Source organism: Perognathus longimembris, chromosome 26 (assembly GCF_023159225.1).
Source record: "Perognathus longimembris pacificus isolate PPM17 chromosome 26, ASM2315922v1, whole genome shotgun sequence".
Classification (NCBI taxonomy): domain Eukaryota; kingdom Metazoa; phylum Chordata; class Mammalia; order Rodentia; family Heteromyidae; genus Perognathus; species Perognathus longimembris.
The window spans coordinates 7,925,003-7,944,365 of record NC_063186.1 but is presented as its reverse complement, the minus strand read 5'-3'; the positions used below and the strand labels follow the sequence as shown (position 1 = coordinate 7,944,365).

The 19,363-nt window shown below is 46.4% G+C and overlaps 1 protein-coding gene and 1 long non-coding RNA gene across 3 annotated transcripts in view; one reads left to right on the top strand and one right to left on the bottom strand.

The window, feature by feature from the left end:
* Positions 1–137: 137 nt before the first annotated feature.
* Rad54l2 (RAD54 like 2) overlaps positions 138–19,363 on the top strand; it is a 46,394-nt gene continuing 27,168 nt past the window's right edge. The window contains exons 1-2 of one of the 2 annotated variants that reach the window (XM_048334501.1): positions 138–337; positions 13,968–14,216. In XM_048334501.1, the coding sequence (XP_048190458.1) occupies positions 14,078–14,216 (139 nt within the window). In that variant the 5' untranslated portion in view covers positions 138–337; positions 13,968–14,077. Of the gene's footprint in view, positions 338–13,338; positions 13,628–13,837; positions 14,217–19,363 lie in introns of those variants that run through there. The other variant, XM_048334502.1, reaches the window with a different exon arrangement.
* Positions 767–9,466, bottom strand: LOC125342390. Its single transcript, XR_007209217.1, has 3 exons — positions 9,456–9,466; positions 7,374–7,388; positions 767–927 (listed from the first exon to the last, which is right to left on the bottom strand). It is a non-coding gene; the product is annotated as an uncharacterized LOC125342390 (long non-coding RNA).

Below are 19,363 nucleotides of genomic sequence, written 5' to 3'. Positions count from 1 at the left end.
ACTTCCCAGGCATCCCGTTTCTCCAACGGCGGAACTATGGTGCGCGGAGCACGCGTTTCCGCCCGGAAGTGTGGGTGCACGGGCCGGGAGGCGGGGCGGGGGGGAAGGCTTTGGAGTGCGGACCGCCAGCCCGGAGGCTGTTAGCGCCGCCGCCGGAGAAGACCGACGCTGGGCTGAGAGCGAGCCCGAGGCGCCCGGGCCTGGCTGGCTGCTTTCCCGCCTCAGCAGCTGTCCCGGCCCTCGCCGCCGCCTCCGGCAGCATCCAGGTGGGCGCGGCGGAACGCGAGCTCCCTCGGCCCTGCTGGATCCGGTGCGGCCCGGATCGGTGGGACGGAAGGTGAGAGAGCGAGCGAGCGAGCCGGTGCCGGCCCCTTGCCCCCCCCCCCCCACTCCACTCCACCACACACCCCCGTCCAGGGCCGCGGGGCCCCGCCACAATGGGGGCCGAGGGGAAACGCGGCCCGGGACTCCTCCCGGTGTGCCGCGGGCTCAGGGCAGCGGGGACGGCTCTTGGGGAACCGGGGCCTGGAGGGGCTTTGATTCCGATCTGGAAAACTCTAGTGGTTTATGCGGGTGTGTGTGTGTGTGTGTGTGTGTGTGTGTGTGTGTGTGTGTGTGTGTGTGTGTGTGTGTGTGTGTGTGTGTGTGTGTGTTGGGGGGGTCGGTCTTGGCCTCGACCTCGGCCGGTGTGGGGGTGGGGTGGGCTGGGGGGGGGGGGCTTTTATACAGATTTAATATTTGGGGACTTAGTAGCCAGGAAAGGGAATCCGAGCGGGCCTGAGAGTCTCAGTAGCTGTGCGCTCTTGGAGCCTTTAATACATAACGGGTACCCCGAAGGTTTGATCCTAAGCGGGGTGGAGAGGCGTGGGAGACTCGTGTTGAGAATTTTAGGGGGCCTCTTCAGTATGCCTGGTTCCGTGTTCCTCCCTCCCGCCCCCCCCCCCCACATACCTCGCTAGGTCCGGGGATTTGTAAAGGGGTTGGGGGGGGGGGCGGTGTGGGACTTGGTTGGGGTAAAAAGAAGCTTTAAAGAGTTCAGCTTCTTTAAAGTTTTATCTGGCGAATGGGTTTCCTGGACCGGCATCTAGCTCGTCTAGACCACAAGAGGGGCGGTCGAGCGAAGAGCTACAGGGACTCCACAGTTAAGTAGCGTTCATCGATTAGTGTTGGCTGTGTTAAGGTGAGGGCGGTGGGAGTTGTGACTTGGGGAGTGTGGAAGCGGATGGGTGGCTGGTGAGGTCAGCCAATCAGTTCCCCCGTCGGTTGTCGAAGTGACCATCTGGGACTTGAACAAGGGAACTCGGTGGAGTGGGCTTCTTAATAGAAGAGTGACCTCTTACTGCGGGGGAGTCGGTGACTCAGATCTGTTAGAATCCCTGTCGCTGGCTGGCAGATTGAGCTAACTATTTGTGCCTGGACTTTTTGAGGGAGACAAGGCTCTTGGAGGAGGGGGGGGGGGGGAGCTGCTTGTTCCTTTGTAGCAGATAAGGTGGACCTTTCATAGGCCAAATCAAAGCAGTGGCTGCCATTGACAACATTTTAAGTAAGGAATGTCTTTAGATTCAAAGCTTGCTTGCTTTTTTTTTTCTTTCCTCCTTTGTTTTTGAATTGTGACTCATAGATTCTTTTTAGCACCGTGACTACTGTTTGTATCAGTAGACAAACTTAGACACTGTAATATATATACATATATATTCTATAGGTATTCTGTCCAATTCTTACAAATCTAAAGTAATTTTAAAAGACTTCAGGAGTTTGCATGCCATTGTTTTAATAAGTGCAACTCAAAAGAATGGTATGAGAATTTTATCAGTTTTATATACCAGGCAGTGATTAAGTTGGATCTGTTCAATCTCAGTGTCTGTCATTTCTGCATCCCTGCTATCCCAAGGGACATTATGGCCACTAAAAGTGCCAAGCATCTCCGGTGAACTTGGTCTTACCAAGTGTCATCTTGTGACCCTCTGAAGCATTGAAAAGCAGTGTGCAAAGTCCCAATTCGGCGGCTTTCAGCTGTGTGTCACAGATCTGTGTATATTATTCAGGCAAAAGTTGGTGTGCTGTGTGTAGTTGTGATATTAAAGGGAAGCCCACATGAAGAAAACTGATGTCAGGATCATTGTACCTCTTGAATTTAATTCAAGTTTATTTATTTATTTATTGCCAGTCCTAGGGCTTGGACTCAGGGCCTGAGCACTGTCCCTGGCTTCTTTTTTGCTCAAGGCTAGCACTCTGCCACTTGAGCCACAGCACCACTTCTGGCCATTTTCTATATATGTGGTGCTGAGGAATTGAACCCAGGGCTTCATGTATATGAGGCAAGCACTCTTGCCACTAGGCCATGTTCCCAGCCCCTTAGAATTTATTTTTAAGTGTTTAAAGTACTACCTAGGGCTGGGGATATAGCCTAGTGGCAAGAGTGCCTGCCTCGGATACACGAGGCCCTAGGTTCGATTCCCCAGCACCACATATACAGAAAACGGCCAGAAGCGGCGCTGTGGCTCAAGTGGCAGAGTGCTAGCCTTGAGCGGGAAGAAGCCAGGGACAGTGCTCAGTCCCTAATTCCAAGGCCCAGGACTGGCCAAAAAAAAAAAAAAGAAGAAGAAGTACTGCCTAATTAGAGGCTATTAGAAATTTTCTGGTGAGATATGAGGTAATGTCTTATTTTACTTGTACTAATATTCTAGTTATTTTACGGGATTTTTTCCCTTTAAGTTTTAAACACTATTTCTCTCCACAACTTTTCTCTTTTAAAAGTTTTCTATCTTGGGGGCTGGGAATATAGCCTAGTGGCAAGAGATTGTCAGTGTGAGACACTAGTGTTTGGTGTTACTGGGATTTGAGCTGGGCTTTGTGCTTGCAAGGAAGTTGCTTTACCACTTGAGCTACACCTCCAGTCCCATTTCCTCTTTCATAAACCCGTATCTGTTGCCTTACTCCTGGTACTATTAGATCCCTTGATAATGGTGATATTTTTGACATTTTGATCCTGCATAGTTTATTTTTGCCAGTCATAAGGCTTGAACTCAGTGCCTGGGCCCTGTCCCTGAGCTTCTTTTGCTCACTCTACCACTTGAGCCACAGCACCACTTCTGGCTTTTTCTGTTTATGTGGTACTGAGGAATCGAACCCAGGGCTTCATGCATGCTAGGCAAACACTCTACCACTGAGCTACATTCCCAAGCCCTGTAGTTTTGAGGTAGCTGTATATCTGTGGAAAAAAGTGATACATGCATATCATGCTTTTAGTAATGGTATTGTGTTCGTTTTGAGGAGTGACAATTGCTTAGCTTCACATTTTCAGGTAAAGAGCTTGTTTTTGTTGGTATGGGATTGTTTTGTATTATTTTATTGAATATACCTGTTAAGTATTTAAATTCTACCTGTTTGTAGGAAACCACAGGGTAGGGGAGGGAATATTTTGTCCATGTGTGTGCTTCAATGAGCAGTGATTTGTAAATACTGTGTATGTGTTCAGGTTCTTCAATAAGCCATCAAATTCTCCTTGCTACTGTGGCTTTGAGAATATGAAAGCATTGCCTACCCCCTATGTGAGGTTCAGTGTATGTAGGCTGGCAGTGTGCTGATTGCTTGCAGTTCTGTCCCCCGTTTGAAGAAAGGGTGGGGGGAAAGCATAGGATTGGGGCTGGGACTATGGCCTAGTGGCACGAGTGCTTGCCTCGTATACATGAAGCCCTGGGTTCGATTCCCCAGCACCACATATACAGAAAACTGCCAGAAGTGGCGCTGTGGCTCAAGTGGCAGAGTGCTAGCCTTGAGCAAAAAGAAGCCAGGGACAGGGCTCAGGCCCTGAGTCCAAGCCCCAGGACTGGCCAAAAAAAAAAAAAAATCATAGGGTTGAAGTAAGAGCACCAGTGGCTCACGCCTGTAATCCCAGCTACTCAGGAGGCTGAGATCTGAAGATCACGGTTCAAAGCCAGCCCAGACAATAAAGGCCGTGAGACTCTTTATCTCCAATTAACCACCAGAGAAACCGGAAGTGGTGCTATGGCTCAAGTGGTAGAGCACTAGCCTTGAGCAGAAGAGCTCAGGAACAGTGCCAGGCCCAGAGTTCAAGCCCTACAACTGACAAAAAAAAAAAAAAGATTTAAGTGAGGCTCTCAATTTTTACTGCATAAAATAGAGTGAACCTGAGTTATTTTTTATTCTAGCTATTAACCTTCGTTGTGACCTAGTAAAACATCCTCCCTTTTCCTCTCTTCTTGCCTGTGTATTTTTTTTTTTTTTTTTTTTTTTTTTTTTTTGCCAGTCCTGGGCCTTGGACTCAGGGCCTGAGCACTGTCCCTGGCTTCTTCCCGCTCAAGGCTAGCACTCTGTCACCTGAACCACAGCGCCCCTTCTGGCCGTTTTCCATATATGTGGTGCTGGGGAATCGAACCAAGAGCTTCATGTGTAGGAGGCAAGCGCTCTTGCCACTAGGCCATATTCCCAGCCCCTGTGTATGTATCTTGACAAAAATAAAAATAAAAATAAATAAAGGAAGGGAAAAAAAGATTCATACTAGTACTAGGGCCTGAGTTCTGGACTTGATACTCTTGCCTTGAGCCCTATCTCTGCTTCCAGCTTTTTGCTGGTTAATTGGCAATAAGAGTCTTAGGAGTTTTTTGTTCTGCCCAGCTTGGGAACCTGGCTTTGAACTGAGATGGCCAGATTTCAGTCTCCTAAGTTTTTCGGATTACGGGTATGTACCACCAGCTCCCAACCAATGAAGAATTTTAAAATTAAGGCACTTTGACTATATATATATATATATATATATATATATATATGTATATATATATATATATATATGTCAGTTGTGGAGCTTGAATTCAGGGCCTTGACATTGTCCCTGCACGTCTTTGTGCTCGACTAGCGCCCTACCACTTAAGTCACAGTACCACTTCCCTTCCTTCCCCCCCACTGGCTAATTGGAAATAATAATCTCTCAGGGACTTTTCCGCCTGGGCTGCGTTCAAACCGCGGTACTCAGACCTCAGCCTCCTGAGTAGCTAGGATTACAGGTGTGAGCCACTGGTGCCTGGCTAAAATTTTTTTTGAAGTAATTATTTTTTTTTGGGGGGGGTACTGGGTTTGAGCTCAGGGCCTTGTGCTCTCACTTGCCTTTTTCTGCTCAAGGCTGGCACTCTACCACTTGAGCCACAACTCTGCTTTCATCACTTCTTTTTTTTTTATCACTTCTTTATCTGGGATATCCATTATGTTGCTTTGAAGGCAACATAGGATTACTTGAGGAAGTGATTTTGGCTGTTTTTTTTGGGGGGGGCAGGAGTGTCTGTCCTGGGGCTTGAGCTCATTCTTTTTCTCAAGGCTAGCACTCTACCACTTGAGCCACAGCACCGCCTCTAGCTTCTTCTGAATAGTTTACTGGACATGACTCACACAACAGACTTTCCTACCCAAGCTGGCTTCTCACCGAGATCCTGGATCTCAGCCTCCTGAGTAGCTAGGATGGCAGGTGTGAGCCACATCTACCTGAACGTAGTGAGAGCTGCCAAATCTGGATCTTTGTTCTCCCTCTCCACTGTCATCCCGGCCCCTCTGTTCAAACTGGAAACCTGGAGCACAGATGAGAAAGAGCTTGGATTCTGGCGTTCGAGGTCAAAGTCAGGATTAAGTTCTAAGACTCTCTAGCTGGGTATACTCAGGGAAAGCCACTGACCTCTGTAAACTTTAGATTCCTTATCTGTGTAATAAGGACATTACTTTCTAAGAAGTATGATGTTATCTTGAAGATGCTGGGAGAAAATAGAGATAAGACACTTAGCAATTTGCTCTTTAGTTATGGAGGCCTCGCTCTGTGACCGGTGAATGGCCGCGGGGTGATGGTGATGGGCAGAGTTCTTGTAGGGGCTCCGATTGGCTGTTGAAGTCTTGCTGGTTGACCTTATTAGACTGTACCATTCTTTTCTCTCCTCTCATTGCCACCATTATAGTTGAAATTCTTATTACTTTCTGTCCCCAACAGCCTCTTCTGTCTGATCTTTTTTTTTTTGGCCAGTCCTGGGCCTTGGACTCAGGGCCTGAGCACTGTCCCTGGCTTCTTCCCGCTCAAGGCTAGCACTCTGCCACTTGAGCCACAGCGCCACTTCTGGCCATTTTCTGTATATGTGGTGCTGGGGAATCGAACCCAGGGCTTCAAGTATACAAGGCAAGCACTCTTGCCACTAGGCCATATCCCCAGCCCCTGTCTGATCTTTTTAAAATTATTTTTAATCATTACTATAAAGGTGGTATATAGAGGGGTTACAGTTACATAAATCAAGTGAAGAGTATATTTCTTTTTGGGGTGATATTACCCCTTCCCTCGCTCTCAGCTTTTTTCCCTTGCCGTCCCCACGCACAAGTTGTATAGTTCATTTTCCACATAGTGTCTGTTGGGTATATCTGATCTTCTTGTCTGCCCACAGACACCAGAGTTGCTTTTTAAAATGAAAATGTAGATGATGCCACTTTTCCTGTCTGAGATTCTTCTGTGACTCCCAATGGGAGCAAAGGATCATGGGGAGACAGACATGAAGCATTTAAGAGCTCACGGCACGTCTCAGTGGTATAATTGTTATGCCTGCCAAAGGTGCAGACAGGAACGGAACGTGGTGCTAAGTGCCACCTGTTTGCCAATCCTTGCTCAGGACAAAGTTCAGATTCCTTTGCAAGTCCCCAGGATGTTGCAGGATCAAGATCTGGCCTGTCGGCTTTTCATCTCTTAACAGTCTCTTCATTGGCTCCGTTCTCCCAACCTCCAGCCCCATTGAACGGAGTGAGTTCATCCTTCACACTCAGGGATGTTGCTTCCTTTGAGAAGTCTTTATCAGTCTTTCCAGAAGTGTGTGTGTGTGTGTGTGTGTGTGTGTGTGTGTGTGTGTGTGTGTGTGTGTAAACTCAGGCCTGGTCACCGTCCCTTAGCTTTTTTTCATTCAAGAGTGGTGCTCTACCAGTTAAGCCACAGCTCCACTTTCAGCTTTTTGCTAGTTAGCTGAAGATAAGGGTTTCACAAACTTTCTTGCCTAGGCCAGCTTCAAACAGTGATTCTCAGATCTCAGGATTGCCAGCCCCTGGCTAAGGATCTTGGACAATATGGTCCTTGTGTGAACTACTTTGCATTTGGTGTAATGAAGTTCGGCCTTGTCTCTGTGGATACATTGAGGGGTGCTGGGTTATGTACGGTGAGTACACATGGTTAGGTTCAGGTCTTTCACTTATTTTCTACCTATAGAATATAGGGTTTTACCGCAAAATAGGGTTTTCCTCTTAGTTGCAAGATCTATAGCTTGGGATTTACCCAGACTACATATACTTTTCCCCAGAGAAATGATAGGAGTATTAGTTTGAAAGAAGACTTCTCTCCTCACCCCCCCCCCACTGTTCTGGCTCTAGGTCAAGTATACACTTCGCTGCCAAACTTATTTTTTGCTGATATTCAAATGTTGCTCTTGTCTCCAGTATTTATGCCCAATGTTAGCCTTACATGGCAGGTTTATATAACTGATTCAAAGTGCTTTGAATCTTAAGCTACCTTATTTCTACAATGCTGACAAGGGGTGAGGGGAGGAAAAGAAAAGACGGGGAGGAAAAGGGGGAGATACATAGCATGGTAGAGATAGTCCCCAGAGCCTAAGATCGAGCGAAACACAGGTTCGGATAGCTTTGGCCATAAAGGGACAGTGACATTTGTAATCTAAATAGATTGCATAAGTCTCCTTAGAAGATTCTCAGAACTGGGGCACATCCACACCTAGAAGGGCGAGCTGGTGAGTCCAATCCGTCGGCTTGTAGAATGCCATTTGTTTATGACCCTGATGGTGCCCAGAACCTTACAATGGCAGCCCGAGTGAGATTTTCCTAATTCCTGCTGGGCTCTGAAACAGGGAAAGACATTCCCACCCCTGAGCCAGAGACCAGCCTGTTTGCTTAATTAGCCTTCTTAACCCGAAGCCATTGAAAGGAGGAGACCTGTGTTACCACCGTGTTACTGATTAACAATAGGCAGTAGTCAGGTAGTATGTTAAAGCTGACTTTGAAGCAAGTTGTTTTTTTTTAAGACTTTGTCTGGTGGGTAGATTGACTAGATTCAGAGAAGTCTGCTCCAGATGGCTGGGAATGGTAGCTTAGTGGTAGAGAGCTTGCCTAGCATGCATGAAGCCCTGGGTTCGATTCCTCAGTACCATATGAACAGAAAAGGCTGGAAGTAGGGCTGTGGCAAGTGGTAGAGCACTCGCCTTGAGCACAGAGAGGCTCAGGGACAGTGCCCAGGCCCTGAGTTCAAGCCCCAGGACCGGGGAGGGGAGGGTGAATTTTGCCCCAGATTGTTCACAGCTATTAAGGACAAACCATTATCCTCTGTACACAGCTAGTATTTTTCTGGGTTTGATAACAACACTGAACTGGGGGCCTTACACTCTTGCCTGGCTTTTTCCACTCAAGGCTGGCACTCACATTTGAGCCACTCTTCCGCTTGTGGGTTTTTGCTGGTTAATTGGAGATGAGTCTGCCTGTGTTGCCTTCAAACTTGGTTCTCAGATCTCAGCCTCGTAAGAATCTAGGCTTCCAGACTGAGCTATTTGTGTGACAGAGCTCTTAGGAGAGGGAGAAACCTCGGAAGACTCGTACTCTTTGGGGGGGGGAAAAATGGGTAATGGGGAAGCTGAAGGATGCACTGAGCCCAAACGTAGCTTCGCTCCACGCCTCTTCCTCAAATGGTACTGCAGCAGGGGAAACAGGTGTTTTTAGGCAGGTCTACACCCAGGGCTGGTTTAGGAGCAAAGACACCTGGGGATATGGCCTAGTGGCAAGAGCGCTCGCCTCATATACATGAAGCCCTGGGTTCGATTCCCCAGCACCACATATATAGGAAACGGCCAGAAGTTGTGCTGTGGCTCAAGGGGCAGAGTGCTAGCCTTGAGCAAAAAGAAGCCAGGAACAGTGCTCAGGCCCTAGGTCCAAGCCCAGGACTTGCAAAAAAAAAAAAAAAAAAAAAAGAAACCTGATAAAGTGAGCTCTTGTGTCGGTACTTTTCTTTGTCATCTCCATTCTAGGAAGTTAGGACTGGGGCCGCGTTTCCCCAAGCGCTGTGATAGAGCTCATGCTTAGCGTGTACAAGGCTCTGGGCTGGGGGCGGGGGGGGGGGGCGGTAGATCTGTGTGCTCACAACATGAGGTAACAGGATTTCTTCCTTGCTTGCTTTCTCCCTCCCCCATAGGGTCTTATTTCGTAGGCTAGGGCTGGCCTCTAACCTCAGCCTCCCAAGGCAAGGATCATGCTTATCTAGCGTTCAGATTTCTTGACTGTTTTGTAAACATGGCTGCTGTACCCCTAACGCTTGGTGCTGACTCCCTGGGCTGAGTTCCACTCCATTGCTTTTTGGAACGAGTCGTCTACAGTGTCCCAGCCCCTTAAAGTCTTGAATGTGTTTACTTCTGCTTCCCCCCACCCACACACACACACCTCTTACACTTCAACTTGCCAAGAGTGTCATTCTATTTCCAAGTAAAATATGTTGAACTGTGTCAGTTTAGTTCTGTGGCTGCTTTGTTTGTATGTCAGGGTGTTTTTAGGTTATGACAAATACTCAAAAGCCATTTGGTCTCTGGATGTTTGAAGTACACATTCGGTGTTGTCGGAACAATGTCTTCATCTCGCACGAGAAACATTTTTAAACTTTCAGCAAGGGGCTGGGAATATGGCCTAGTGGCAAGAGTGCTTGTATACATGAAGCCCGAGGTTCGATTCCCCAGCACCACATATATAGAAAATGGCCAGAAGTGGCGCTGTGGCTCAAGTGGCAGAGTGCTAGCCTTGAGCAAAAAGAAGCCAGGGACAGTGCTCAGGCCCTGAGTTCAAGGCCCAGGACTGGCAAAAAAAAAAAAAAAAAAACTTTCAGCAATATTCAGTGACTTCCTACCAGACTGCAAGAATTACATGGATACTCATTGGCGCAGTACTGTATGTGGACTAAACTCTTTTTTTTCCTCTTGTCTTTGAATTACATAAATTCAGACTAGTAGTGTTCCTTGAAGAGGTACTGCTCAAAGCTTTGGATTGAATGTTCTCCCATTTCTAAAATCATTTTTCCTCGTAAGTTACTTTAAGTCTGGGGTTGTATTTATATTCTTCATGAAAAAAAAAAAGTCTTCTGTACTTGCTGTGGAATTGCTTTGAGGTCATTTGAGGAATTTAATACTTTTCAAGTCACCAGAATTAATAAGGTCATGCAGCTAAGGAAAAAATTTTTTTTTGTTGTTGTTTTTTTCTTTTTGAGACAGGGTGTTGCTGTAGCCCAGACTGGCTTTGAAGCTACCATCTTCAATATTGCATGCTCTGTCCCATAGTGATGAGATAGTTTGGGTGTTCCTGCAGCCTCACCGTTTCAGTGGAACTCTCCAGAATGGTCTGCGTTGTGTGTGTGTGTGTGTGTGTGTGTGTGTGTGTGTGTGTGTGTGTGTGTGTTTCCTCTATGTGCCCACCCCCATTGTCCCTAAAGGCCCCATCTGCATGACTGACCCCACTGATTCTTGGCCAGGCAGTGCTCTGGAAGCAGGTATCATTGTCTTTAAATTTAGCAGGGCAGAACGACCTTTTCCTTTACTCTCAAGATTGCTGAGAGGCTGAGCTGGGATTAGCTGTGGGTTTCTTTGTAATTATAGCCTCCTTTTTAGCAAAGCCAATATATTAAAGTAGGACTTACTAACTTGCTTAGGGGTTGAAAATTTGCTTTTCATGCTGATGGTCTTTAGAGTTCTTTTCAATAGCTAGTTCTCCAGTTTCATTAAAATAGAATTTGATTCCCAGAATTTGCCTTGTGGGACCCCAGTTCCTTGGTAAGGTAGAGCACAACCTGTAATCACTTTCTAGTTTCTCTGTGTGTTAGAAGCAGAGATTCCTCGTTGCAAATTGGAGCCAAATAAGGAGCAAATAGCGGGGAGATGAATATTTCCCTCTTTTCTCCCTATGGCTACTGAGAGTTAAGCAAAGGATGTAGTTCTAAAGAGCTGAAAAGAAAGTTTGTTGTGACATCTTTGTGAAGAAATTTAGTGACCTATGGCAGGCAGGGTAAGAGAAAAATCAGACTTGATGAATTGAAGAACTTCGTTGCTATACTCTTTTCATGAACACATAATCATTGCACCTATTTATGGGGTATGATGTGATCATTATCATGTGTAAAAAGTGCAGTGATCAAATCAGGGTAAGTTACCTATAAATATGTACCACTTTTGTATCCTGAGCTTCTGAAATCTTTTTCTTTCAATATTCTGTACCAAATTGCTCTGAACAGTAATTACCCTGCTGAACTGTAAAGCATTAGAACTTCAATGTCATGTATTCCTGTTTGCCAGCCTTCCTTTCCTTCCACCTTGCATCCTGTTTTCAGGTATCATCTGCCTTCAAAACATTTTGAGTAAGGGGCTAGAGCAACATCTCTCACATCGATGGTGTATGGGATAGTTGGATGTTTCATTGACACTTCTATCAGGAGTTTGAGGCTGAATTTGTTTTGAAGCAGTTTGTTAACTTAGAGTATCTGAGTGGTTTTTACTGTTTACCTCTAAGTGATTGTCATTCTACTATCACACAATTTCTCCTCTAGAATGACAGGCATTCAGATTACCTGAAGGTACTTGCTAACTAATTAAAAACTGTCCCCCAGAGGAGCCAAGCACTGATTATGATCAAGGAAAACACTCTTATCTTAAGTGGTCTGGGAGGAAACAGGTTATGCAGATTATGAATACTCACTCTTAAAGAGAATAGTGACTGATACTGAATTACCGTATTCTAGCCTTCAGTTGTAGTTAGCTCACCATAAATGGTGGGAAATAAATTTCACTTTTTGTTGTTGTTGTTGGTCATGGGGCTTGAACTCAGAGCCTGGGTGCTATCCCTGAGCTTTTTCACTCAAGACAACCACTTGAAGCCACAACACCACTTCCAGTTTTCTGCTGGTTAATTGGAGATAAAGAGTCTCAGACTTTCCTGCCCTGGGCTGGCTTTGACCTGTGATCCTCAGATCTCAGCCTCCTAAATAGCTAGGATGACATGCGTGAGCCACCAGCACCGGGCTTACCTAGACCCCCCCCCCCCCCCCCCCCCCCCGCCGCCAGTCCTGGGGCTTGGACTCAGGGCCTGAGCACTGTCCCTGGCTTCTTTTTGCTCAAGGCTAGCACTCTGCCACGTGAGCCACAGCGCCACTTCTGGCCATTTTCTGTATATGTGGTGCTGGGGAATTGAACCCAGGGCCTCATGTATACAAGGCAAGCACTCTTGCCACTAGGCCATATCCCCAGCCCTACCTAGACTCTTAATTTCTATTAACTCCAAGAAGTTCTAAACTAGTTTACAAAAACTCTTTGGTTTCCCTATTCTTTCTGCTTTTGTTCAGAAGATAGATTTGTTTCAAACTATGCCTGATTTTTTTTTTTTTTTGCAAGCCCAGGGTCTTGAACTCAGGGCCTGGGCACTGTCCCTGAGCTTCTTTTGCTCAAGGCTAGCACTCTGCCACTTGAGCCACAGTACCACTTCTGGCTTTTTCTGTGCATGTGGTACTGAGGAATCAAACCCAAGGCTTCATGCATGCTAATCAAGCACTCTACCACTAAGCCACATTCCTAGCCCCTATGTCTAAATTTTAATAGGAAAGCTCAGTTCTGGAATAATTTTTGTGTTAAGAGAATTATACATTGGATGACTGATTGTTGGTGTGTTTATAGCAATTTTTTGTTATTTTGTTGTTGTTCTTGTTTTTGTCAGTTATGGGGCTTGAACTCTGGGCCTGGGCACTGTCCCTGAGATCTTCAGCTCGACTAGTGGTCTACCACTTGAGCCACAGCGCCACTTCTGGTTTTCTGGTGGTTAATTGGAAATAAGGGTCTCTTGGCCTTTACTGCCTAGGCTGGCTTTGAACTGTGATCCTCAGATCTCAGCTTCCTGAGTAGCTAGGATGACAAGTGTGAGCCCCCAGTACCTGGTTAATAGTACATTTCTTTTTAGGCAATTTCACCCCTCCCTTAGCTTCTCTTAGAACCTATTTCTTATTCTCTTGCGTCCTTTCAGTCATTCCCCTTGAAGGACTCCATCCTTCTTTTTTTTTTTTTTTTTTTTTTTTTTTTTGCCAGTCCTGGGGTTTGGACTCAGGGCCTGAGCACTGTCCCTGGCTTCTTCCCGCTCAAGGCTAGCACTCTGCCACTTGAGCCACAGCGCCACTTCTGGCCATTTTCTGTATATGTGGTGCTGGGGAATCGAACCCAGGGCCTCATGTATATGAGGCAGGCACTCTTGCCACTAGGCCATATCCCCAGCCCTTGAAGGACTCCATCCTTGATAATCATTCCGATTCTGCCTAAACCACAGTCCTCTAAGAAACATAGGTAGACTTCTTCCTTTCCTTTGGCTTTTGTTCATTGATAACTTCCCTGATAACTTCTGTATAAAATAGTCACTCCCACCCTCCACACACACAAGCCTCTCACACACGTTGTATGTGTTTCTCTTCTTCCTGTTCAACCTAAAACAGTGCCTGCGACTATAAATACATATGCCTGTATGGGTAAATGTGTGCATAGATAGGGACACAGGGCGATGATGTTCAGAAGCAGGAAGAACTGAAGAAGTATTTGAGAATTTTTTTTTGGCCAGTCCTGGGGCTTGGACTCAGGGCCTGAGCACTGTCCCTGGCTTCTTTTTGCTCAAGGCTAGCACTCTGCCACTTGAGCCACAGCGCCACTTCTGGCCTTTTTCTGTATATGTGGTGCTGGGGAATTGAACCCAGGGCCTCATGTATACGAGCGCTCTTGCCACTAGGCCATATCCCCAGCCCCAGTATTTGAGAATTCTTAGGTGAATGTCTCAAGGGTGCCTATTTGTAGAAGTTGCTATTTGGCTTCAGTTAGCTTGCTTTTTGTGTTTAAAATCCCTAGGAAATTGATGGTCACTTTCTTTTCCTTGGAAAGGTGCGGGTTCCGCAGTGACACCTTGGCGATTCCGATGCCCCCTGTCCCCCACCCGGGAGCCCCGCAGTGGACCATGAGTCGGTAATGCCCACGGAGGACTCGCGGGCGCCATGTCAGACGAATCTGCCTCAGGGAGCGATCCAGACCTGGAGCCGGACGTGGAGCTGGAGGATGCGGAAGAGGAGGAGGAGGAGGAGGAGGTGGCCGAGGAGGAGCCTGACAGGGATGACGAGGACGACCTGCTGGATGGTGAGCTCCAGAGATGGCCTGACCTTTTCTTCTCACGGAATTTCAAGAGCCCGGTGCTCGTTTCTAAGGCACGGATGACCGTTGACATAAAACCTTGTTCCAGCGCCGGGAGGTTCTTTTGCGGGTAGCTCCTCCTCCCTGACCGATGTACAGGCTCAGTCTAGTGGTTTAAAAGTGGTGTTGGCTTTCCCCCGATCATGGAGGAGTCAGTACGGAGACTACGGCCTGGAGGACGGCCCTTCGGGTAGGCCATGGTCTACCCATGGTCTTATGCTTCCTAGGTACACTGCCATTGAACCAACAGCACCTCCCTGCGCAGCCTGCGTGCAGCCTTCTGTTTCTATTGTGAGACAGGATCTGGTCATGTAGCCCAGGCTGGCCTGGAACTCACTCCATAGCCCAGACTAGCCTCAAAAATCACAAATCTTCCTTCCTCGGCCTTCCAAGTACTGGGAATTCAAGGTATACATGCAAAGGTCTGATTTTTGTTCAAGGAAAAAAAAAAAGGAAAGTATAGTTATTAGGGCTGGGAATGTGGCCTAGTGGTGGAGTGCTTGCCTAGCACGCGTGAAAGCCCCGGGTTCGATTCCTCAGCACCACATAAACAGAAAAAGCCAGACGTGGCGCTGTGTCTCAAGGGGTAGAGTGCTAGCCTTGAGTGAAAAGAAGCCAGGGACAGTGCTCAGGCCCTGAGTTCAAGCCCCAGGACTGACCAAAAAATAAATAAATAAAATAGTATGGTTATTCAATTCTTAGACTGAGTAATTTTTTAATTTGAAATTATTTATTTCCAGCACGGATGAGGTTCCCAGTTCCCAGTTAAAAGAAACGTTCCACTAGGTACAGTCTCCTTTTCTTGACCAAGGCAGCCATTTTAGCTATTCTAAAATTAGGAATGGCTGTGGATAACGTAGTTTTAGCTGGTATCCTTTGATGTGGCCCTTTTGATTTTTTTTTTTTTTCCTGAGAGTAGTGTTTCTCATCCTGGGCCGATTTCTTCTGTGAGAGGACAGTTGACAATGACATTTTACAAAGACATTTTTGGGTGTCTTGACTTGTGGGGATGGGGGTTGGGATGCCATTGGTGTCTTGTGGGTGGAGGGAGACCAGGGAAGCTGCTAAATATCCTGGGTTGGGTAAGACAACCCCCCCCCACCCACCCCAACAATTATCTGGCTCAGATCTTTCCCCAAAGATTTGAGAAACCTTTTCAAAAGAGAAACAGTTACTTTAGCCATTTTTATTTGAAGTTTCATCCCCATTGGATAATAATAGCTTACTTTTATATTGGTTTTCATAGGTTATACAAACATCTAAACGATATTATTATCCCTTCTAAAGAGCTATCTTTTGGTTTGGTAATCCCCACTGCTGTCTTTGTTTCCTTTGAAATTTCTGCTTTATAATTTTTTTTCCTTTTGCTTCTAGGTTTGCTTTGGCATTCTACCAAACTTTTTTTCCCCCTCTCCTCAGTTCTGGGGATTGAACCCAAAGCCTCTTGAATGTTCGCAAGTTCTCTACCACTGAGCTGAGCTACATTCCCAACCTTTAAATGGCTTCTCCTTCTCCCTTTTCTTCTTGTTCTTCCTACTCTATTCCTTCCTTCTTCCTTCCTCCCTTCTTCTTTCTTCCTTCTCTCTTCAGTAGTTGGAGGTGTTTTGTTTTGTTTTGTTTTTGGCCAGTCCTGGGGCTTGAACTCAGGGCCTGGGTGCTGTCCCTGAGTTCCTTTTGCTCGAAGCTGGCACTCTACCACTTAAGCCACAGCGTCACTTCCAACTTTTTTCTGATTACATGGTGCTGAGGAATCGAACCCAGGGCTTCATGCATGCTAGGCAAGCACTGTACCACTGAGCCACCGTCCCAGCCCTTCAGTATTTGGGATCGAATTCAGACCCTTGCTTACATTTTTACCACTTGAGCCATAACCTGGTCCTTTTTTTTTTTTTTTTAGACAAGAGTGCTTAATACACTGTGTTGTGTAGAAACTATATTCTTCTCTGAAGGGTGTTCCTTGATTTTAGCAGAACAGTTATTGACTGATCATCTTAAACTTACGAGCTTCGGTTTTATACCTTTTTAAAATTATTTACGAAAAAGCATGAGGTGTTTATCAAGCTCAATCTGTAGAGGATGATGGGAGGCTATGATTTAAGGCTTTATTAGGGAGAGTAGAAGACTTACTCCTCTGGGACCATCTTTCTGTTGTCTCAGCTGTGTGGTGGAAGTGTTAATAAGGTGTTAATGAGATCTTTCTCCTCGGGCAGGTTGGAACCCTCCCCATTTCCCATGGCTCTGCTCTTCCCCGAGCACTGTTAAACATCTAGTTATTTCTGCTCTCAACCCTGTAACTGATATCAAGAGGACCCTTCTGTTCAGTATACTCTTCAAAACTACTTCAGAGTGTATCTGTTCTGAAGCCTGACCTTGGCCTCTTCACTCGAATGGTTCTTTGGTTGAGCTCAAGGGCTCTTTGTGCTCTACTGGGGAATGGTCCCCTCGGCAGAGTGCTAGGTAGCTGAGAGCATCTGCATTTTCAAGGCTTGCAGTCTGACACTGGGAATTGGACATTGCTTTCAAAAAGTACTTTTCTTGGGGTTGAGCTTGGTGGTACATGCCCTTAATCCTGGCATTTGGGAGGCTGTGGATCTTGAGTTACAGACCAGCCTATAGAGCAAGACCCCATCTCATAAAGCAAACAAGCAAAACTAACCCAAACCCCTACTCTCCTCATTTTGTCTCCTTTTAGCTAGTCGTGAGTCCACCAGAACTCAAAACTGAACTAACTCTAGCTCTCCTAAGATGAGATGAGGCATGGATGCCTACACTAGCACTTGGGAGGGTGAAGCAGGAGGATTTCAAGTTTGAGGCCGTCCTGGGCCATTGCCTCATTCATTATGTATAGAAAGCCCACATTGCAAAACAACACACAACTCCCTGAAAGGGCTAGTTCAGGAGGAGTGGCTCCATCTGGCCCAGAGTGAAAGTTTAAGCCCTTGGCTTCTGTCATGTGATATGGTCACTTTGTCATTTCAGTTGACATTTCCTTTTGCACCTTTTTCTTACTCCCCCCCCCTTCGCCCCTCCTCTATTTTGGATAGTGTTGAGGAGCAAACCCAGGCCCTCATTCTTGCTGGGCAAGTGCTCTACCATTGAGCGGCACCCCTGACCTGTGTTATGGGTCATTTAGAAGTATATGCATATTTAAAAGTATATAGATGTAGTTGGAGAATTCCTGTGGGTTTTTGTTGTTTTCTTTTTTTTTTTTTTTTTTTTTTTTTGTCATGGGGCTTGAACTCAGAGCCTGGGTGCTAGCATCTTTTTCTTTTTTTTTTTTTTCTTTCCAGTCCTGGGGCTTGGACTCAGGGCCTGAGCTCTGTCCCTGGCTTCTTTTGCTCAAGGCTAGCACTCTGCCACTTGAGCCACAGCACCACTTCTAGCTTTTATCTGTATATGTGGTGCTGGGGAATTGAACCCAGGCTTCATGCATGCTAGGCAAGCGCTCTACTGCTAGGCCACCTTCCCAGCCCTGCTAGTATCTTTAGAGAGAGTTTCCCTTTCCTCTTCTTGGATGGTAGAAGGAAGCTGATAAGCCTTTTCTCTGGTTGGTCAGTGCTGAAGAGAGACTGGATGGTAGATTGCATGGTGCTGCCTACTTCTGGCACACTTCCGCTTATTCTGTTCTACTAGGTTCAAAGTGCCTTGAGATTTCAGAAGTAGCTATTCTGCTTTAGGTGACTGTCTGTTTAGCTTCTTAGCCACCTAGCTCAAGCAGCTTTCAGGATACAGTAAATGATTTGAGCAGAGAATGGACTACGATTTTAATTCAGACCTGCCATTCCTCTTGGCTTCTTGCATCTCTTAATTTTTGTCCTTTTAGCTCTATGAAAGTGTCAAAAATTCTAATGATTTCTTTGATGTTTAGTAATAGTCCTTGTGCTCCGGTGGCTTCATTTTTAAGCTTCTTATCCCAGCATTTAAACTCGTCAAAACGCAGCAGATAAGCTCATGCCTGTAATCCTAGCTAGCTACTCAGGCGGCTGAGATCTGAGGATCTTGGTTCAAAGCCCATCTGGACAGAAAAGTCTGTGAGACTCTTGTCTCAAACCACCAGAAAACCAGAAGTGGTGCTGTGGCTCAAAGTGGCAGAGTGCTAGCCTTGAGCAAAAAGAGCTCTGGGACAGCACCCAGGCCCTGAGTTCAAGCCCCAGGACCCACCAAAAAAGAAAGCTGCAGGTTATGGATTCACTACGTCTTAATTTTTTTTCTCCTCTAGAATCATGTCACTTCCACTCTGGTGGTCTCATTTGTTCAATGATTTTGAAGTTAAAAAAATTTTTTAATGTGAAAATAAATTTCTAGTTGTTCTTAGTATAAGGATTGTTTCAAGCTATATTATTTTAGCTGGAAGCAGAAGCTCTGTACCAGTGTTGTGCCAGGTCACGAGACGACCACCAAGAAGGCCACCGAGACTCAGACGTTCCGAAATGCAAAAGCAAGGCAAGGCTTTATTCAAGCGAGCCGCAGCCCGGGCCTCGTCCTACCCACCGACACAGCGGAGGTTAGGAGGGAGCCCCGAACTGCGATTACACAGGGCTTATAAAGGCAAAGAACAAAGTTACAACAATCAGGTGTTCAAGCAAGATTAGGACACAGGTACAAATCTGATTGGCTCAGGGTTCGAGGCATTCTAGGGGTGGTCAGAGTTAAGCATTCCCAGCGGTTAGAGTTCTAGACCGACTGGGCCCTAATGGGCTTGTCCTGGGTCTGCTCACAGGGCCTGCTTATCTCAGGTTCACGTGGTAAAGTGGGGTTCACGTGGTAAAGTGGGACCTGACTTCAAAGTCTGGCACTTCATTTCCCCCTTTTTCTTTTTTGGTACCTTGGGAGCCAATCATGGCTCCATTCTGTCCATTTCAATGGCTTGCATGTCTAGGGGATGATATAGAGGTAAGGCATGGGCCAGTAGGGCCCAAAGTAGTATCCGAAAATAACTCTGGTCCCTCGGTTTTAAAGGGGGGGGCTGATGGGTGAAGATCATCCATCTTCTGTAACTTCTTCAGGCTGACTCAGGGGCATTGACCTTACCTAGCCAGGAACCTATAACCTTAATCTACTTTACCAAGGGACTGCAGGATTACTGCAAACTG